The sequence below is a fragment of the Rattus norvegicus genome, chromosome X (genome assembly GCF_021556685.1).
Source record: "Rattus norvegicus strain SHRSP/BbbUtx chromosome X, alternate assembly SHRSP_T2T, whole genome shotgun sequence".
Classification (NCBI taxonomy): domain Eukaryota; kingdom Metazoa; phylum Chordata; class Mammalia; order Rodentia; family Muridae; genus Rattus; species Rattus norvegicus.
In genome coordinates, this window is record NC_141554.1 from 28,646,430 (window position 1) to 28,667,500 (window position 21,071).

Consider the following 21,071-nt stretch of genomic DNA (forward strand, 5'->3'; position numbering starts at 1 on the left):
GGCCATTCTCTCCCCTCCCGCCGTTTTCTTACCCACCGCCCCATCTTTACTGTTTTTCTTGGAATACCTCTAGTCTCCGTAGGTTCTACGGCTGCCACAGGAGAATGGATACCTGGCCCACAGCAAGATCTCGCAGATACACGGACGCTTCACGCAACGCTCCGCCTAGCCCTGGCAGGGTAGCGATGCTCCACACAACCGCGGGCTCCTCAGCTCCCATTGGAGGATTGCCTTCCTGCCTTTCCTCAGATTGGTTGGAATTGGAAGTACCGATGAAAACTCCACCCTCTCGAGGGTGTGATTGGCTTAGGAGCCAAGCCCTTCCGTTAACAACACTGGCCAGGAAAGGATTACTGCTCAGTCCTTTTGCAGGTCCAGTGGATTGGGCTTCCGGGGGTTGCTTGTGAACACGCAGGAAATCCTAAACCAGACTAAGCACAAACCACAGAATAGAATTATTGCTTCCGTGACATCTTCTTTCTTTCTGTAGCCGCATTGCCCTTACACCGTTTTGCTAAGAGACACTGCAACTCTGCTTCCAATTTCCCATAGCTCCACACCCACTTGTAGGAGTTTCTGAGCTAGGTTTCTCTTTTTCCTAGTAAGCACTGTTCCTAATTCCATCTACGAAGAAAAAGGTGATCCTACTTTGTGGTCCTGGCTGACTCACTGTGTAAACCATGGAGCCTAAGGTGATCCTATTTTGTAGCCCACGGCATGACTAGCCATGTAAACCAGGCCTGCCTCTGCCTTCTGAGTGCTGGGCTTAACGGTATGAGCCATTTATACGCAGCAGATTTTAGTTTTTAATTAGGTTTATAAATGGTCAGTGCTCAAGTAAAAGAAGCCATGGCCTAAAAAGGCAAACTTGATGAGAAATTGGTAGAATAGTGGGGAGCATAGCTGCCTTCCAGTGAAGCAAATTTACTGGCCTGAAATTGTGAAATTACCTAGGATAAAATCCAACTGTCTTCTAAAGGAAAGGCATTTACGAAGGAAGCGAATGCAGGAAGGCTCATTCTATTAGCCAATTTTAAATTTGGGTAGCATAGATCCTCCAGCAGAGTCTTGGGGTATAGCTTGGGAGCGGGGAGGAATAACTTGGGTGCGAATCGATTTGTATCTTTATTTGTTCAGCAAAATTTAGCATGTTTTCAATAAAGGATGTAATTCACCATGACACTAAGAGTAATTTTGGTGATTGTTATCAGTGGGAATCAGAGAGAATTGTCTATCGCAGTATAAAGTTGCAGCTCTTTCAAATATGTAATCTCTGAAATATATAATCAGTGCTTAAAAATCATGATAATCGGGAGCTGGAGAGCTAACTCCATGGATACAAGTGCTTGGTGCTCTTGTAAAGGACTTGAGATTATTGCCAGCATGAATGTCAATTGTCTGTAACTCCTTCTCCAGGGGACCAGATATCTTTGTCTGGCACACACCTTTGTATAACACACACGAGTACAGGTACAGGATCATATACACACATAAATAAAAATCAAATAAATCTTAAATCTTGATAATCATTGTAGTCTTTTAAACCAAAGCATCCTATGATGTAGTGGATTAATAATACATATATGACTCTAGCACATTTGTGTATTTTAATATTTCAGTAGTTGGCTTTCTTTCTAATTCTAGATGTATTTTTTTCTGATTTTAAAAGATTTTTTGGGGGCTGGAGAGATGGCTCAGTGGTTAAGAGCACTGACTGCTCTTCCAGAGGTCCTGAGTTCAATTCCCAGCATCCACATGGTGGCTCACAACCATCTGTAATGGGACCCAGTGCCCTCTTCTGAAGGCAGCTACAGTGTACTCACATAAATAAAATAAATAAATCTTTTAAAAAAAGATATTTTTGTGAGGTCTATAGACTTCACTAGATCACAAAAGAAATCAGTGACACAAAATTGAACTTGATCTCTTAGCTCCAACAGGACAGAGACATGTTTTCTATTGTTTCCTTGCTGTATTTATTTTTTTTTTCTTTTCTTTTTTTTTCAGAGCTGGGGACCGAACCCAGGGCCTTGCGCTTGCTAGGCAAGCGCTCTACCACTGAGCTAAATCCCCAACCCCTCCTTGCTGTATTTATATTAGTCTAGTATGAGGCACTTAGTTGGTACTCAATGAAATATGTACTGAACAAATACTTGACAGAACAAATGCTGCTTTTGTTGTTGTTGTTGTTTTGTCACCTAAGGAGGGATAGTCCTGAATCTAGTTTTGTCCTTGCTGATCTGATTCTGGCTATAAAAGCAAATGGCACTTTCATGACACCAGAAAATCTTGGGACATTCACACCTAGTAGCAGGACCCTTTGTTGCACAGGGCTGAAAAATATGAAGTCTATCAAAACAAATAGTTTCAACATGAGAACCAGCCCTGGGGAGCAGGGGACCCTCATTATTCATTCTCTTGGTTTCTGTTTACAGTCCCAGTTAATAGTGCTCATGTTTTCTGATGCTTACTATATGCTATATTTTAGAGCTAGGTTTGACCTTAAAACATTCTAACCTTCTTTTTGAAGATCCAGGGTGAGAAAGGAGAGTACTGGTAACGAGATGTCACTCTGTGCGTGAAGAACTTTCTCTTGTTCCATACTTCAGCTCAGAGCATGGGCACTCTGACCAACCATATTAGACCCATAATGGGTGTTTAAGAGTGTCCCAGAAGACCTGGCTACTTTTGAGGTAGGGTGGCTAAAGAAGAGCTTCAAATGCCAGAATGAAGAGTGGAGGATTTGACTTTCAGGGAGAACATGATATAAGACTAGACTTCAAAGACTTAGCTTCATGTTTGCTGACAGAAGCCTGGTATAACTCTCTCCCGAGAAGCTCTGCCAGAGCCTGACAAATACAGTGGAGGATGCTGGTGGCCAACCATTGAACTGAGCACAAAGATCCCAATGGAGGAGTTAGGGGAAGGACTGGAGGAGATGAAGGGGTTTGCAACCCCATAGGAAGAACATCAGTATCAACCATCCAGATTCTTACAGCTCCCAGAAACTAAACCACTGTCTTAGTTAGGGTTTTATTGCTGTGAACAGACACCATGATCAATGCAAGTTTTATAAAGGACAACATTCAATTGGGGTTGGCTTACAGGTTCAGAGGTTCAGTCCATTATCATCAAGGCAGGAGCATGGCAGCATCCAGGCAGGCATGGTGCAGGAGGAGCTGAGTTCTACATCTTCACCCAAAGGAAGCCAGGAACAGACTCAACATCCTAGGAGAAGCTAGGAGGAGGGTCTCCAAGCCCATCCCCACAGTGACACACCTCCTCCAACAAGACCACACCTCCTAATAGTGCCTCTCCCTGGGCCTAGCATATGCAAACCATCACATTCCATTCCCTGGCCTCCATAGGCTTTCAAATACATGTGTCTATGGAAGCCATACCTAAACTTAGCATAATAAAAAAGTACATTTACTTCAACTTCCAAAGTCCCGATAGTTTATAGCAATATCAACAATATTAAAAGTCCAAAGTTCAGTCTCTTCTGAGATCCATCCAATCACTTAATTGTAATCTCCTAATTAAGACAGGCGACCAGCTGGGCAAACTTCAAACTCTGCCATCTCCAGGTCTTCAGATCTTCAACTCCTTTTTCATCTTCGTTGACTGCAACAAACTTCTTTCTCCTGAGTTGTTTCCACTCCCAGTTAGCAGCTTTCCTCAGCAGATAGCCTGTGGCTCTGATATCTTTAACATCTTTGGGTCTCCAAGGCAGCTTGTTTCAATGCCTTGGATCCACACACGATCCTCCAAAGGGCTGGCTTCACTTCTCCAGCTCTGTCCTCTGTAGCTCTCAGGTTGAGTCACTCCACTGCCTCAGCTGTTCTTGATGATCATCCCATAGTGCTGGCATCTCCAATACACTGGGGTCTTCCGTTGCAACTAGGCTTTACCATTAGCCTCTCACAGGCTCTTTTCTAGGTGCCAAGCCTCAACTCCTTTGCATGACCCCTTCAGTCCTGGGCCATCAATTGCAACTGAGGGTGCACCTTCACCAATGGCCTTCCATGGCCTCTCACAGTGCCCAGCCTCAGCTGTTCTTCATGACACCTTCATGCCTTCAAAACCAGTACCACCTGGGTGACTCTTACACACTCAAAGTCCAGCCACAGCACAAGGTACAACCTTGGCATCTCTGGAACATAGCTTTCAAAAAACACTTCCCTGAGATTTCACCTCAGTGATGCTAATCTCTTTTAGCTCCAGCTAACCAGCATCAATTGTCCCAGGAGTCTCCTTCTCCTTTGAATATAAAGCAAGAGACACATGGCCGAAGCTGCTGAGTTCTGCTGCTTGTAGGAGCTGGAACATGGCCCCCTTGTTCTATTACACTGTCACTAGCTTCCTCTTTTCCAACTCCTTCACTGCCTAAACTTGGCTGTCTTGGATCTCACTCTATAGATTGACCTTGGATTTAGAGATCTGTGTGTCTGTCTCCTGGGATTAAAGGTTTGTACTAAGTTGCCTGGAGATAACTTAGCTGGGTGGGATCTTGCCCCAAGGTCATTACTCCTTTAATTTAATACTTGAACACAGAATTCAGAATACTTTAACGTTATATTTTATATTTTTCCTTTCTCAACTTCCCTTTTTTTCCATTAAAATGCTCTTCATGAGACTTAACCAGAGAACAAAATCTATAATGGGCATTTCTGAGACTTCCTTTGTCAATGCAATTAACATTTTCACCTTAGCCTCAGGCAGACTCTTCAGACAAGGGCAAAAAGCAGCCACATTCTTCACCAAAATAACTCAAAAAGCAGTCTTTAGGGTTGGGGATTTAGCTCAGTGGTAGAGCGCTTGCCTAGCAAGCTCAAGGCCCTGGGTTCGGTCCCCAGCTCCGGAAGGAAAAAAAAAAAAAGCACAAACTGAAATTCTTCTCCTCTGAAACCTGTTGGGCCAGGTCTGCACAATTCAAATCACTCTCAATAGCAAAGACTTCAGCATTCCTACTAAGATAGCCCATTAAGCCCCATTTAAAGCACTCTACTGCTTTACAGATCCAAAGTCCCAAAATCCACATTCTTCCAAACGAACACATGGTCAAGCCTATCACAGCAATATCCCAGTCCCTGGTACCAACTTCTTTCTTAGTTAGGGTCTTATGGTTGTGAGCAGACATCATGACCAAGGCAACTCTTATAAGGACAATATTTAATTGGGGCTGGCTTCCAGGTTCAGAGGTTCAGTCCATTATCATCAAGGTGGGAGCATGGCAGCATCTAGGCAGACATGGTGCAGGAGGAGCTGTGTTCTACATCTTCACCTGAAGGAAGCTAGGAACAGAGTCAGCACCTAGGAGGAACTAGGAGGAGGGTCTCCAAGCCCACCCCACAGTGACACACTTCCTCCAACAAGACCACATCTTCTAATAGCGCCACCCCCTGGGCCAAACATATGCAATCACCATCACCAACCAATGAGTACGCACAGAGCAACCTACGGCTCCAGCTTCATATGTAGCAGAGAATGGCCTTGTTGGGTACCAATGGGAGGGGAGGCCCTTGGTCCTGTGGAGGTTCAATGCCCCAGCATAAGGGAATGTTAAGGCGGTGAGGCAAGAGTTGATGGGTGGGTGGGGGAGCACCCTCATAGAAGCAGGGGGAGGAGGGGTGGGATGGGGGTTTTCGGAGGGGAAACCAGGAAGGGGATATCATTTGAAATGTAAAAGAATAAAATGATTGGGCTGGAGCAATGGCTCAGTGGTTAAGAGCACTGACTGCTCTTCCGGAGGTCCTGAGTTCAAATCCCAGCAACCACATGGTGGCTCACAACCATCTGTAAGGGGACCCGGTGCCCTCTTCTGGTGTGTCTCACATAAGATCTGATGCCCTGTTCTGGTGTGTCTGAAGACAGCGACAGTGTACTCATATACATAAAATAAATAAATCTTAAAAAAAAGAATAAAATGATTAATTAAAAAACAAAACAAAACAACAACAACAACTACAACAACAAAAAACCCCAAAGACTAGCTTCAAAGCTAGACTGCATACTGGGATCTTGGACAGAGTGCTACCCTTCAGCTAATTTTCCCAGAATAATTAGGCTTAAGTAGTAATTGGGAGGCTCAAGGCCTGCTAGAGAGGATGAGGGAATTACACCAGTTAGGACAGATTGAATCAAGAGGAATCAGGCTTGCTCCCTATTAGACTGACAGCTATTCCAGTCAAGCTGACTTCCTTGCTGGCCCACTCCAGGCTTTGCTCCTCAGATCTCCTCTTCTCCCTTTCCCTTCATACATACATGCTCACTGGGACTGGCTTTAGATAGTTCAGGGATATAGTTTCGTATTCTCCACGAGATGCCTTAGCTTAAGATCCTGTTCTATAAATTCTAGTCTTGAGATACTGCATTACCTTGGATAAGACTTCACCTTTGTTAATAGCTTGTTTTTCCTTTTGAGGAATATAGACAATATAGAGTGTGCTGCTATGTTGCTCAGGGTGGTCTTGCATTCTGGGCTCAAGCAATCTTGTTGCCTTGGCCTTCTGACTACTTACAGGTGAGCAGCACCATGCCTGGCTGAGGCATTCCTCCCTTCTAACTCTCAGTCCTGTTTACTTAACTCTGACAAGGTGAGTCAAGGTCAGAATCAGAATCATCAAAATCTATCTTTTCTCCAAAACATTATCAAGAACATGTTTTAAAAAAAAAGGAACAAGTAAATCTATTTCCAAGATCTAGCATTTGGACCATATCAAAGAGGAGATCCAGAAAGGAAAGGGGCCTTGTCAAGGACCGCACAGCAACCTGAGATCATCTCTACTCCTTTATTCTCTTTCTTTCCATAAGTAAAGGCAGGGAGATTTCTTGTGCATTAGAATTTCAATTAATTTATGTAGTTACTTTTCTCTCAAGTAAGAGTAGTGTAATTCTTCATTTTTAAAAGCATGGGCTGCACCTAGCTTTTATTCAGAGCACAGACAAGGGAGCAACAGCAACTTTAGGGTAGAGAAACCTGATAGACATTACCTTGGCAAGGTGATCAAAGTTAACATCCACGATGATGTCATATTGATAGCTAAGTACCATTGATGTGAAGTAATCCAAAGGGTATGTTATATTTGTGGTCTTCCTCCCTCAAACCTATTATGTCCTTTGAAAAGTAGAAAACCTCAGAGAATTCTCAGTCAGAGGACATTCTACCAAATATTTCTCTGGTGTTGACAACTCCAGGGCATCAAAAACAAGGAAACTCCGAGAAAGTGCCATAACCAAGTGGAGCCTCAGTAGATATGATGATTAAACGGAGTGTGGTATTCCGGATGAGAACTAAAGACAGAAAAGGACCATAGGTTAAAACTAAGGAAACCTTAATAAGACCCAGACTCTGTCTGGGTAATCATAATGTGCTGATCCTGGTTCTTTAGTTGACTAATGTGAAATATAAATAAGGAAACTGACTGTGAGGAATTCCAGGTTTCTCTAATTTTTTTTACAGTATTTCTCAAATCTAAAACTAAAAAAAAAGAACTTTAAAAGAATCTCCAAATTCATCCACCCTATACCACTCTCATCTGAGGTAAAGACAACCCTGTTTCCACACTGCTTTCCTTCAATGCTTCTGACAGTCAGCAGAGGGCATTTTTTAAAAGGCAAATTTGAGGAAGCTGTCCTGCAAAATAAGGGAGATATATTAGGAAAAAACCCGCTAGGCTGTCGACTTAAAATACACCTTTGGGGATTGAAGGATAGTTTAATGGGTAAGAGTATGTATTGCTTTTCCAGAGGACCAAAGTTTGGTTCCTAGAGCACCATCATGCACCTCTTTACATTCTTGGATACCTGCACTAATACACACACACACACACACACACACACACACACACACACACACACTGAGAGAGACAGAGAGACAGAGAGAGTGAGAGAATTTAAAAAGGGCTGGGACGATGTTCAGTGGGTGCAAGTGTTTACTGCTCTTGCAGAAGCCCCAAGTTTGGTTCTCAGCAAATGGCAGCTCACAAGCATCTGTAACTCCAGTTCCAGAGGATCTGACTGATGTCTTCTTCTGACCTCTATGGGCATTAGGCACGCAAGTGCATATACATACACACACATCAGGCAACACACACACACACACACACACACACACACACACACACCCCACACTCAAAAATAAATCTATCCTAAATAATACAAATATTTAAAGCTTAGTCATCATCATGATCGAGTGTATATGGTAAACAGTTTTGGTGTCTGCTGTAATAAAGTTACTATATCTCAAGTTTAGTACGCCGGTCTATCCAAGGTCTCCTAGATTAAAACTTGCTTTTCAGATGCCCAGCTCTGAGCCTATCTCACCACACAGCTACATAGTAATTTCTTTTCTCTTTCCCGTTATCTTCAATGCAAACTCCTTGACCTAAGCCATCTTTTCTCCTGCCTCCCCGAGGACATCCGGCCCAGGCCAAGAAGGAACCATGCAACCCACCACCACCACCACCCCGCGGCTAGATTTCCGCGTGACTCGGTTGCGCTGTCTAGACTACTGTCGTGACTTTTTTTTTTTTTCATTTAAAACTATATATGAACAAGAAAAATAGCTCCTCCAACTTAGCTCGAACTAGGCCTGAAAAATGGTTTGACGCACTGTAAATGAATAGATGAATCACCAAATAAATTGATGTTCTAGGACGCAGGATCTCTCTGCGCATGAGCCAGAGGAAAGGCGTGGGAAGCTCTTTTCTACCTAGCTGGGTTTCTTAGGTCTCAGTGTGTCTGTGTGTGGGGAGGGGGTGGGGGCTCAGCCTTGTCCAGTCATTGGCTAGGATGGTCCGCATTGATCTGACGCAATGCTTTTGCAGTCTCGCGGAGCTCTACTTGGCCAGTGAAACTGTTTGGTACCACCATGGTGCCAGGGCGTTTCCTGCTGGCTTAGCGACGGCGCAACGAAGCGGACAAAAGACTCCAAGAGGCACTTTGAATTTGCTCAGTTTTATTAGACTCGTCAAGGGTCACGGGGAAAGGGGCGGGGCTTCTGGGGAGCAGGAATACCACAAAGGCGAAGCTGCCTGGCAAAGACACTGAGGCGGGCTAGTGGTCAGGGCTGGTGAAGGGAATAAAGGGATTGGAGAGAAACTCTGGAGAAAGGAAGGGGTAGTAGCAGAGTCTCGAGGCCACAGTGCAGTTGTCACGAAGGTCACATAGGCCCTTCACGCTTAGTGATAGGATGTCCACGCAGCACAGAGAGAGGGGCTTGGGCCTAAGCTCACGAGAAGGGGGCTAGAGGGGCCCTGACCAAGGCATCACAATAAATAAGATTAGCAGCACACAAAAGCCTGCAGTGGAGGAGGGCCAAAGGGGAGGGTGATCCCTCCTCCAAATAAGTAACTCTGCAGTTACTAAACCATAAAAATAAACTTTAAACCCGTGTAATCAATCGGTCTCCCCCCAGAAGTGCAATATGGGGCCACACAGCCCTAGCTGAAGAGGAGGGCAAATGGGATAGGGTATGGGGTAATATATAGAGAGGCCCTAAAGGGCAAGATGTTTATCCGATTTTCCCTTTCTTCCCCAGGCTGGCCCAAGCATTTGGGACTGGCAGCACTTCCTGGATATCAGAATCTTCTGAGTTCACTTCACTTCCTTCCTCCTCATAGACTCGTTCGTCTTCATAGCTGTCCTCGCTTAGCTCACTAGCTGTGAAGGAGAGAGGACACGGGGCAGGTGGTTGGATGCCCCTTGAAAAGTGAACAGACCAAATACCTGTGGCTTTTCAGGGCCTGGGACCACTAGTCACCAGTGCCTCTGTTTGGGACAGGGAGGGAGAGAGAGGAGAGAAAGTGCCACTCAGATTGTTTGTGCTCAGACCCAAGGTTAGAAGAGGGCAGGAGGGCAGGGCATTCATCTTTATGAGGTGGAAACTGATATATTCCCCTTTCTTCTGCCCTCACACTCCTCAATGTGCTTCTTTCTGAGTGAGGCTTTGGCTTTATACTTATCACAGTTACTTTTTGCACCTTGTGTGACCCAAACAGACTCTAGTCTGCCTTCTTCAGTCCAGTTCCCCACCCCCACTCCACTCCAGAGCTAGGCAACTCTGCTTCCCATCCTTGGAGACAAGAGATGCTGTCAGATTGGAGGCAAAGAGTTTTGCGAATTCCTTTAGTTTCCCCAGCCTACCCAAAATAATGTGGCTGTGGCTCTTCCCTCACTGCACACTTTCCCCCTTGGTGCCTTGCTTCTTTCTTCAATGGAAGTTTGCCAGGAGCCCCAAGACCAAACCTTCAGAAGTGGATGGTTTTCCTAACCCTGCCACCTACCCCTGGGGCTCACCTCTCCTCTGTCTGCCCATAGCCAGATTCGAATGAGTTCTTTTCCCAGTCTGCCAGGTCAGAGCTAAACCTGAGAGTCAACCTAAATACTGCATTATCCCTCAGACATCCATGTGCAATCTTTCCTAAGCAGTTTCCCAAATGTATACAGTGTTGGACAAATAACATGTTTTGTGGTCAAGAAGTCTGGGAAATGTGGAGCTCTGCAAAGTAAAATAGGGGTTTTAAAGGCAGGATTCTTAGAATGTGTAGAGGATATTTATGCATTATTTGCCTAACACATTGGATCAACAAACTCTTCCACCAGAAGCAGCTTTCAGAATGAGTGAAGGGTCCTCTGATAATCTTGGAAGCCTTGCCAAACATTGTGTCGCTAATCCATGCCATGGAGAAGGCTCCACCTTAATGGTACCTCCTTTCCCTAGCTCCCCCTCTCCTTTCCCACGCCTGGAGGTGAAATTAACTGCCCTGTCGTCCACTGAGTGTAGAGAACACATTCTGTTTACCTCACCACCAGTTGCCCAAAGAAGCCTGAGTGTTCTCAGAAGAGAAAGGAAGGGGGAGGGGCCTATATCTCACCTTCCTCACTGGTCTCTTCCTCTTCTTCCTCAACTGAGTCTTCAGAGATGATTTCTACCTCCTCCTCATAGACATCTTGGATGGTGCGGTTATCCAGAGCCTTGTCAAAGACTTCGAAGCCATTCTTATAGTATTTAATGTCCCTGTCATCATCATCACTGCCCTCATTGTCACCCTCATTGCCATCATCATCTTCATCATCACTACCCTCATCTCCATTGTCACTATCACTGCTATCTTGGATATTAGTAACCTGCTGGTTGTCACCTTCTAGGGTTTTGTTGTCCCCATCAGCTTTCTCACTGTTGGAATCCTCACTGTCATAGGTATTCTTTTCCTCTGGCTTGTCACCGTTGTCATCTGGACCGGTGGCAATGCTCCCTTTGTTGTCAGTGATCTTGTGGGAGCCCTCACTGTGGTCAGGATTCTCACTGTCGCACAGGTTCTCATTGGCATCAGTTACCTCATTATCAGTGGTCTCAAAGTAGTCAGTGGTCTCCATGAAGTCAGAGATCTTGATGTCGTGAATGGTCTCATTGTCAGTGATCTCATCAATTTCTGAGATTTCACTGAGAATGTCTTCAACGGCATAATGGTCATGAGCATCTTCCATGATCACCATTTCATATTGATTCTTGGCTCTACTGTGGGGAAGTTTAAAACTTAGTGTAAGGTTAATGGGAGTAACTGGGAAGTTTCTAAGAATGGGAGAAAATCCCATTGCCACTTCTGGGCATCACCGTTCATTTGTAAACAATGTATGCATTGGGTTACCTCAATGGTCCCCTGTGCTTCTATAAATCCTGTGTGACACCAGGATAGTCTCTGCCCTATTTAAAAACAACAACCCCCCAAACCTCTTAGGCGCCATTTCTCTCATCACCTTTCCTTTCCTAGTTGCTTCTTTCTGCTTGTTCTGTAGCCACCTCCTCTCATGTAGTAGCGTACTGGGTTAACCCACAGGTCATTCTTGATAATCTGTTGAGGGGTGGGGAGGAGGAGAGCGAAAAGGGCCATGAATTTAAAGTCTTAGAACCCACTCACAATTTCTCAGGCACTCAGGGGCAAGTCTGGCAAGGCTTTTCCTGGCAATGCCAGTGGGGGCTTCACCTCAGCAATTCTGTCAGCTTCTGGGAGGCTGTGGTTGGAAAACCAGTTGAAGAAGCTTTCTCTGGTGTCGTGGCTCCTGCGATTGTAGACCTGGGGTTCCTGTCCCCGATGCCAACGTATTGGGGTAGAATGAGACACCAACCGACCTAGAAGAGGAAGAGATACAGAATGGAGGGGAAATGATAATATAGGGGCCACAAGTTTATTCTGGGACTACCACTTACCTGAGCGGTTGCGCTGGAACTCCTTGACGATCACCATGTTTGTGAAGTATGGGTTTGTCTGGAAGTACAGCTTCATTTTGTAGCCCATGGAGATATGTCTGAGATCCTGTACCTGCTCAGGGTGGGGGTAATAGTGGTATATATCCCTTCCAGGGCCCTTCCACACCCACCCCCTCACCTCCAAAGACCAGATTCCTTGGTTTTCTTCCTTGGCCTGACCTGAAGATTGGTCAAGTAGCGGAAGATGTCTTCATCGCGTTGGTTGATCAAGATTGAAATTCTGGGGTGGTTGAGGAACTAATGAGTGGAGCAGTTTAGGTCAAGGATTAACTGTTCAAATGCCAGGGAGGGCAGAGCAAAACAGGCTGAAGCCAGAGGGTTCCTTCTGTGTTTGAGTGATCTATGTGGAGGAGGTGGGTGCTTATGCAATGTTAAACCTCAGTGTTAGGGAGCCTTGCTGTGGTTCATATTTGCTGTATGTCTAGATGCTAAGGGTCTCTGACCATGTGCATGTGACTCTTGTGCTTATGTTAACAAAATACTATGTGTTTGGGAGCTCAAAGCCCAAGTCTAAGTAATGATGTATTTGGTTACCAAGGGCCTGTATTTAAATGATGTTACATGTATAGATGTTGACAGTCAGTGTCCACACAGTGTATGAATGCCTCTAGAGGTTTGTGTGCCTAGGCCCAGTTGCCTCATGTCTAGATATGGAAGTTATGTATCTACATGATACCCTGTGCCTGACTGCTGAGAGCCTGTGATCATGTGATATTTATCTATATCAGTTCTAGTAAAATGTTAAACCTGTGTATTTCAAATGTTTCATACATGTTTCTCTGGGGATGAACTCAACAGTCACAAATAGTGGATTGTATTCTTCTTATTCTATCTTTCCCTTCATTTAACCACTTGAGCTCCACAACCAAGTGATCTTTCTCCTGATTCTTCAGGGTTCCATCCCATTTCTATCCTCCCCTCTCTAATGGACAGGACGGTAGACAGATTTGAGATTTCTAGGTATCTAAGCAGAGATTCAGGCTTACAGAGACTTGTGTGGTTTGAGCACACTTCCTGAAGAGTTTCTGTGCCCTCCCTCCTTAGTCAGTTCCTCACCTGTATTCCCCCTCCTCTCCTCCTTTATCTGCTGTTCTGTTTATGGGTTGTGTGCCTCCTCTGTTACCCCTCCCTCTTTTACTGTCTGGGATCCATTTTCTTATTAAATGTTACAATGCTACCTTTTTCCCATCTGCAGTCCAGTTTTAAATTTGATTTTGCCCTCTTGTCATCCCTCTTCTACTCTTTCTAGAATCTTCTAAGAGGGATTCATTCCTATCTCTGACCCTCCCCCACACCCCTTGTTTCTCTTTTGAACATCTCCCCTTCAGGCATGGGCTTCTGGCATGCATACTGATGAGAAGGATACTGCTTTGACCCAGAAGCCTGGGATATGCTGGATGATGAGGTCTCTGCGCTCCAAAAAGGGTCTTCGCATCTGGATGAACTTGCGTTTGAGACGCAAGAAGGCCTTGCCTGCCTTGATGTTCACCGCCTCCAGGTCCATTTGAATGCTCTCCAGGGCCTGCAGTATGCTTTCCATCCTCTGCGCACTCCTCTCTCTGCTCTCCTTCGCCTTCCTCTGCTTCCTCCTCCTCCTCCTTCTCCTCCTCCGCCGACGCTGCTGCAGCCTCCTCATACTTTCCTTTTCATCCTCATCCTCATCTTCCACTATGATGATAGCCTCCTCCTTCCTCTTTGGACCGACTAACATCTGGGGCCCCCACCCTCCAAAGCTACAGGTTTCTAGGGCCTTCTCTCCAAGGCTGCTGTGTTCTGCAACCTGAAAGTCAATTTCCAGGCTTCCCCTAGAGGCTTCTGAAGACGGGAGTGTTTCTATGATCTCTGTGGACGGGACCTCCCCGAACCCTGACTCAATCGCAGGATCCCAGCCCGGACTCTCAGCACCCAGAGTGAAATACGCACGGATACCCCCCTCCTCGAGAATGACATAGGGCAGTGGTGGGGGCAGCGTGGGGCCCACCCCCCTCATGTCAGCCAGCACCTGTGCAGCCTCGGTCTCTTCCTGGGGTCTCGGACGCTGCTGGGGTGGAGGCAGGGGCAGTCGCAGGAGTGGTGGGGGTGGCGGGGGCGGCAGGTCGCGCTGACGGGATTCCGAGCTGCTCAGGCGGGGGGTCTTGGCCGGAGGCCCCTCATCCGGGCGGTCCATGGTGACCGCGCTCAAAGCACTGGCTTTTCGGCTCTCAGACAAGGCCTCAGGCACCAGTCACACTTGAAGCGGAGCCGCCACACCTCACGCGACCAGCTCAGCTCACCACCTCGCTCTGACGTCCCCTCCCACAGCGCCTGCCCTACTCCCACAGCGCCAGTCGCCGAGGCCCCGCCCACTCCTTGGCATGGCGTCTGCCCACCATTGGCTGCAGGCCTTGGAGCTGGCGTTAGCGTTCCCTCAACCCCTGCCTTCTCTCACGCAATCCGCTTGCCAACACTACACATCATCATTTTCTAATTGGCTCCCTTCACGCCCACCAATCATCGGGCTGACTGCCCCCTAGTGATGAGAGGAAAAGTGCGGGGCGATTGGCTGTGAGGAAAGCTAGGATAAGAACCCCTCACCCTCATTCTCGCAATGTTTTATCCAATGGGAAAAGTACCAGTGATTCTTAAGACCACAGGACTGGTCCCGGGGAGGGTGGCTGGGAGTGCGCAAGCACCAGGGGACGAGATGTGCTCAAATGAAATCAAAGAACCTCGCTATCATTCTCCCCGCCCCACTCCCTTGAACAACTACGCACTTTAAAAATCTGTCCCTTCCCCCACCAGTTTATGCCTGTGTGGTGAGCTCTGTAACCCCTCGGGCGCAGGCTGCCTTGATGTCTAGTAGTTTAAGTATCTGAGGTCTTTGCTTTGGTGGTCAGGTTTTGACATGGCTTTTTCCATCTCTGCAAAATGGCTCCAGAAACAATCACAGATGCAAAAAGGAACTTCCTCTGCGTCATAAAAAAAAAAAAAAATGGTTGTGATTCTACTAATTTGCTAGATGTTTTTTCTAGAACTTTAAAACTCTGTCTGCACATTATTTCTCCTCCCAGCCTTTCCTAAATGAATACTGCTGTTAATTTTACCCTAATATTATATTTTATTTGTAATCAGAGATGGCTGGTCTTTGATGAGGCACGATGGTGGAGTTTTGGCTTTGGTTCTAGAATCCACATAGCAGGTGACTTCCACTGTGACCCTAGCCAAATCACTGCCCCTCTCTGAGCTTGTTTCCTCTAAATTAGATGTTCCTATGGAGAGGAGATAATTGCCCATTGCAGCCTTGCTGTAGTAGCAGAGGGAAGGAACCTCAGAATCCATCACCAGGAGAATGGATAAAATGTGATATATGTTTTAGATGAACCACTCGAATGAATTTGATCTATGTATAGCAACATGGCTGGATTTTGCAAAAACAGAATGTTGAGTGAAAAAAGAAACAGAACAAGATTTATAGTACAATACTGTTTATGTAAATTAAAACACATCAATATCATATATTTTCCACAGATACACATAAGTAAATAAACACATGAACGGTGGTTTGGAAGGACACACATTAAGTACATAAGAGTGGTGCCTATGTGGGATTGGGAAGGATGGGATCAGGGATGGGTGATGAAGGGGACAAAGCAAAATAATAACAGGACCTTGCATGGACCAATGATGATATAGTATGCTAAGAACTGAGGAATAGGGTCAGTTCAATTCTGTGCACCTGAAGGAATAAATAAATAAATAGTAAATTAATTGAGTGCCTAGGGAGTAGGCCAGTTGGGTAGACCCCTAGACTCGGGCTTTTTTTTTTTTATGCCATCTTTCCTTCTGAATTTAGTCAAAGCTGAACAAAGTCCCAGCTGTATACAGTGGAACCTTAAGAAGAACTTCCAGTTTAGGCTGAGCAGTTCCTCTAAAAGCCATTACATTGCAGGGGGCCATTTCTTAACCCCATTACCTTCATGTTTGACTCCTCCTCCATTCCCAGTTCCTATTTCCATGATGGTCCAATTTAAGAAATACCTTGTTTGAATTTTGGGTGAGGACTGAATCTCCAGACACTGGGAAGAGATGGAGTTCTAAAGTATTCTCTCCTTACCTGGTGCTCAGAAGCTGGGCCAAGGGAAGACAACCTTATGAGATGGGAGTTGACTCTCTTGACACATACATACATAAAAAATTTCAGGTTCCATCTCCTAAGCACTCTATTTCCTGCTGCAGGCACATACTAAGTTTTGTCTCCTCTCCAGTGTGTGTGTGTGTGTGTGTGTGTGTGTGTGTTGTACTTTATTTCTTCACATATATGTATTTGCTCACATCTGTGCACTAGGCAAGTTTTCCTCAGGGGTTCTTACCCACACAAAGTCACACAGACACACACTATCTCATTCAATCATACCTCCCCACGTGATCATACACAGATAGAAGACATAGACAAAGATGTGTGCAGGGGCGCATGTGTGTGCGTGGGCACACACACGTACACACACACACACACACACACACACACAGAGAGAGAGAGAGAGAGAGAGAGAGAGAGAGAGAGAGAGAACATCCAATATAACATTGTTCATTTCACTTTTTCCATTTACAAAATCCAATGATGAATCCAGGCAGTTAGAAAAGGGAAATGGAGGAAAACCCTCCCGAGTCTACCCTATTTGCCCTCCCACCTTGGTCTTTGCACCCCAGCCCTCAGAAAGGCATTCCTATCATCATCACTGAGAGAATAGCCCCACCCCAAACACATGTTCCCAGCCTCTTAGCTCCTCTGGCTCGCTTTTCCAGGGCCACTCCACAACCAGGGTCACAATATCTCTTCTGCCTAGAGTGCCCCCTTCATTGCTTTTGGGTCAAGACTTCCTCAGTTCAGTGCCTATCTTGGGGTAGAGGTGGAGTTTCTGACAGGAGCTTATAAGGAAGGAAAAGGGATGGAGACACCACTGTCCCAAACTTAGGCAAAGAATTCCAACTTGGTTCACCAGTCTATAGAACTGGCCTTGAAGTTGGTCTCTGTCCATGGAGAAAAGGCTTGAGACCTTCCAGCTTTGCAATTTGGGTGTAGTCTGCTCCACTTTGGACATTGGTAGGAGTGGATGGAGAAAGAAAAACTTCTGGGAACGATGCTTGGGGCCCAACCAAGGAGGGGCTCAAGGACTGTGAAGTTAGGAAGGGACAAAAAGAAGAGGTCAAGCAGGAATGGATTCAAATCCACAGTGCCTTGAAGTCTGGATAACTATTGGTGACCAAGGCCCCCAAAGAAATTTTCACTTTGGGGGGAGTAGTGTGAACCCAAGAGACAGTTGTGGGGTTGAATTTAGCTCTGACCTCACAGTCTGGACTCTAGCTCCTCTGGAGAGTTCAACTATCTCCCTATACTTCCATGGATGACTTTTCCTGTCAGCATATACCCACATCATCCCTAGTGGGGACTAAAGTGGATATATATTCCTAGGTGGAAAGGTTAGGGGAGTCAAGAGGAAGCTTGAGTGAATGTAGCTAAGTTTGGTATATTTTGGTTGAGGAGCACATCTCTCATTCTGCACTTCATCTAGCCTGGGCACATCATGGAGGCCCTTCTTTGTATGCTCTTGTCTTCTCAAACAGAGCCTCAAGAAACACCTTCAAAGTATGGACATGGTAGGGAGGGGTTGGAGATCGGGCTTTGGATCAAGGTTAGCCAAAAACAACATTGCACACAACATAGCAATTTAAACATCCTTGCTCCCAAGGAATACAGCACCCTATTTGGTCCCTCTTGTCTGAAGACTTAAGTCAATATTTCCTAAACATCCAAGTCTTGCTAAAGGATTTAGAAGGGGAGGGTAAATGGGAGCCCAGGGGGCAATAAGATCTCTGGGAATCTATTTTACAGTAGAAATTTCCCATTTCTTGACAGTGTCAAAAGGGGGGACATTTTAAGCAAGAAAGCCTGTTTCCTCAGCTGTTATTATTAAAAACCCTGCATTTTCAGTTTGTTTTCATTTACTGAATTGTTATTTTAGAAAGATAGGAGAAGGGAAAGGGAAAGGGAAGGGAAGGAAGGGAAGGCATGGGAAAAGGAGATTGTAGAAGTGGAGAGGCTGCGGGACACGCCCCACAAAACTAGAAATGCCTCTTTTCCAGTTCTTCACCCCGTTTCCAACCCTAGCGAGGTGTTGGCAAAATGCCTCAGTTATGGATAGTTTGAGAGCCTGGACTGAAGCTCAAAAAAAAAAAAAAAAGGCTTCTGTATGGGTCCCACCCTTCCCCTGTTGGCCCCAGTATGGTGATCATGACTTTCCCCCTGCCTATCACCTACTGGCTTGCTTCACATGACACAGTAGGGTTCTCTGGGAGCTGGGGCACCTCCTGTGCCCCAGCAAGGGGCATGAGTCCTCAGGCACTTCTTGAGGTCCTTGTTAAGCAGGAAGCAGACGATTGGGTTGACAGCAGCCTGGGCGAAGCTCATCCAAACAGCAGTGGCCAGGTAGCGGTGGGGCACAGCGCAGGCTTTCACAAACACTCGCCAGTAGCAGGCCACAATGTATGGTGACCAGAGGAGCAGGAAGAGCAGTGTAATCGCGTAGAACATTCGGCCCAGCTGCTTTTCACCCTTGACCTCGTCCATGCCCAGTAGCCGCCGGCTAGCTGCATGCCCATTCTGCCGGATACCCAGCAGAGTTGGTGGCATGGGCCCACGGCCAAAGCCAGCGATCCAGTTGGCAGCAGCCTGGCCGGTAGCCCCAGGGCCATGGAATGTCCAGTTTTGGCTGATGGCGGGCACCATCTGCACTGGCTTCATCTTGCGGTGACGATACTCGAAGAGTAGCAGCTTGCCATAGACAGCATGTGTGGCTGCCATGAGCACAGCCAACATAAGCATAAAGCCCAGAGTGTCATTTGCTTTGAAGTAGCGATGCTCAAAGATGCACTGGTCCTCCTCTCGGATAAACTTGTAGGTGCCCACATCAAAGACAGGTGGGAAAGCCATGGCCACAGACAAGGTCCAGGCCATGCAGATGACAGCTGCGCATGTCCAGAGTGTCATGCGCTTGGCATAGAAGCGGTGGTGGGCGATGGCCATGTAGCGGGTGACGCTGATGCAGAACAGCATGAAGGCCGCATGGAAGCAAAAGAGCACAGCCATAAAGGCCACAATCTTACAGCTGAGTGCACTGAAGGTCCACGAGGAGCCATGGCGCACAGAAGCCAGTACAAAGGGGAAGCAGATGGCAGAGCGTATGCCATCGGCTAGGCACAGGTCCAGCAGAAAGTAGTAAGGAGCCTTGTGCAGGGCACGCTCCTTGAGCACCAGCAGGGACAAGATGGCATTGCCTGCCAGGCTTACACACATGATCAGTCCCAGCAGCACCAGCTTCACATAAGCCGATGCTGATGGCAGGGACAGTGCGCCGCTCACCTCTTCGGGCTCTCCGGTGGTGTTGGCCATACTGAGGGGTAAGGGCTACCCCTAACCCTAGGGGATCGGCCAGTTCAGTATTTGATGGGCCCTGGCGGACTCCATCAGTTTTCTTGCTGAGCTACACCTGCAAATGGGAACAATGGAGGGAGATACAGACAGAGAGACAGAGATGAGGGTAGGAGACAGAAAAATGCAGAGACAGAGTGGTAAATGAGATTGAAAAATGGAAACAAGGGTGTAAATGGATAGAAAACAACACTGAAGTGGAAGGGATGGATCAGAATAAGGGGAGGGAGAAACAGACGAGAAAGAAACAGAGAGGGCAGGTTAGTGTGTCTGAGCCCTTTCCATTGACTCCCCAGCTACTCCTGCCCCTCCCCTCCTTGCTGGGTATAAGTGCTTTATGTCTCCTAAGGTCCTCGGATTCCTTTCTTCCTCCACTCATGGGTCTGTGGGGTTGTACATGTTGGTACAACTCTGATTCCCTTTTACAAGCCCTAAGGTTGTAGTCAAGCATTTTTATTGCTACCCATAATCCAGTACAATTATGTGTGTCACACACACACACACACACTCCCCTCAACTACAAGTTTTATGCACTATTTGTCCTAATTGTAATATACTTATGCACTTCTATTGTACTTCATGTTTTGTTTTGTTACACTATTGGCAATCACTCATTAGATGTCTGTCTTTTTCTCTCTCCTATTCCCTTCCTCGCTTACTTTTTTCTTTTCCTTTCTTTTCTTTCTTTCTTTCTTTCTTTCTTTCTTTCTTTCTTTCTTTCTTTCTTTCTTTCTGCCATACTGGGGATTGAATTTAGGGTCTCAGGCCATCCAATGAGCTATATCTCTAAACATTCTTTAAAATTTACTTTTAAACCTTTTAATTTTGTAATAAGATCTTGTGAAGTTGACCAGGTTGGCTATGAACATTTTTTCCCAGCCCAGGCAGGCTTTGAATTGGGATCATCCTGTCTCAGACTCCCATGTCTGAGGATTGCAGCTCTATGCCACCATGCCCAGAAATATATCCTTATTCATAGTTGGGAATATGTGCATCATGCTCTGTGAGCAATGAGAAGATCAACCTTGTTAAATGGTATATTTCAGAGATACAGTGGTAGGAAGTGAAGTCACAGAAGACCAAATATTGTAGGCATGTGGATTATGATGGAGCCTCTGGCTTTATTTTGTGTTAATTTAGGATTCTGTATGAACATACAAATATAGGTATGTTTGTGCTGGTCCATTGAACAATATTTCTTGAATTTTAGTCATGTACTGTTTTATGCTCTGGGAATACAGTTGTGAATCAAACAAATAAAGGATTGCTACTCTAGCACTTGGGAGGCAGAGAGGCAGAGAGGCAGAGAGGCAGAGAGGCAGAGGCAGAGGCAGA

At 46.0% G+C, this 21,071-nt stretch overlaps 3 protein-coding genes and 1 long non-coding RNA gene across 8 annotated transcripts in view; all 4 read right to left on the reverse strand.

Moving 5' to 3' along the window:
* Kantr (KANTR integral membrane protein) overlaps positions 1 to 202 on the reverse strand; it is a 31,800-nt gene extending 31,598 nt beyond the window's left edge. Inside the window, 1 exon segment of the mRNA NM_001447071.1 lies at positions 68 to 202. The gene's annotated coding sequence lies outside the window, so the exon portion shown is untranslated.
* Positions 203 to 3,019: 2,817 nt separating this feature from the next.
* Positions 3,020 to 8,735, reverse strand: LOC147998177 (uncharacterized). Of its 4 annotated transcripts, none has more exons than XR_015646945.1 (3): positions 8,637 to 8,735; positions 6,994 to 7,293; positions 3,020 to 5,284 (listed from the first exon to the last, which is right to left on the reverse strand). It is a non-coding gene; the product is annotated as an uncharacterized LOC147998177 (long non-coding RNA). The 4 variants fall into 4 exon arrangements; XR_015646948.1 differs by having other exon boundaries at positions 3,020 to 5,294; XR_015646946.1 differs by having other exon boundaries at positions 8,615 to 8,735.
* Positions 8,736 to 8,939: 204 nt separating this feature from the next.
* Tspyl2 (TSPY-like 2) lies at positions 8,940 to 14,555 on the reverse strand. Of its 2 annotated transcripts, none has more exons than NM_001191618.3 (7): positions 13,638 to 14,551; positions 12,431 to 12,508; positions 12,212 to 12,323; positions 11,988 to 12,133; positions 11,761 to 11,855; positions 10,878 to 11,518; positions 8,940 to 9,663 (listed from the first exon to the last, which is right to left on the reverse strand). In NM_001191618.3, the coding sequence occupies exons 1-7, from the start codon at positions 14,436 to 14,438 to the stop codon at positions 9,515 to 9,517; spliced, it is 2,022 nt and encodes a 673-aa protein (NP_001178547.1). In that variant the 5' UTR covers positions 14,439 to 14,551; the 3' UTR covers positions 8,940 to 9,514. The 2 variants fall into 2 exon arrangements, with proteins under 2 accessions (NP_001178547.1, XP_087455704.1); XM_087599578.1 differs by having other exon boundaries at positions 8,943 to 9,663; positions 10,878 to 11,521; positions 13,638 to 14,555.
* A 1,168-nt stretch (positions 14,556 to 15,723) lies between these two features.
* Positions 15,724 to 21,071, reverse strand: part of Gpr173 (G-protein coupled receptor 173) — a 24,865-nt gene continuing 19,517 nt past the window's right edge. Inside the window, 1 exon segment of the mRNA NM_022255.3 lies at positions 15,724 to 19,794. Within this exon segment, the coding sequence (NP_071591.1) occupies positions 18,576 to 19,697 (1,122 nt within the window). The 5' untranslated portion in view covers positions 19,698 to 19,794 and the 3' untranslated portion in view covers positions 15,724 to 18,575.

Coding starts and splice junctions, on each gene's coding strand:
- Tspyl2 (XM_087599578.1), bottom strand. CDS start 14,438: ATGGACCGCCCGGATGAGGGGCCTCCGGCCAAGACCCCCCGCCTGAGC. Junction 11,522..11,760: donor AAGCAACTAGGAAAGGAAAG/GTGATGAGAGAA, acceptor ACTTCCCCACAG/TAGAGCCAAGAATCAATATG. Junction 9,664..10,877: donor GGAAGAGACCAGTGAGGAAG/GTGAGATATAGG, acceptor TCTCCTTCACAG/CTAGTGAGCTAAGCGAGGAC.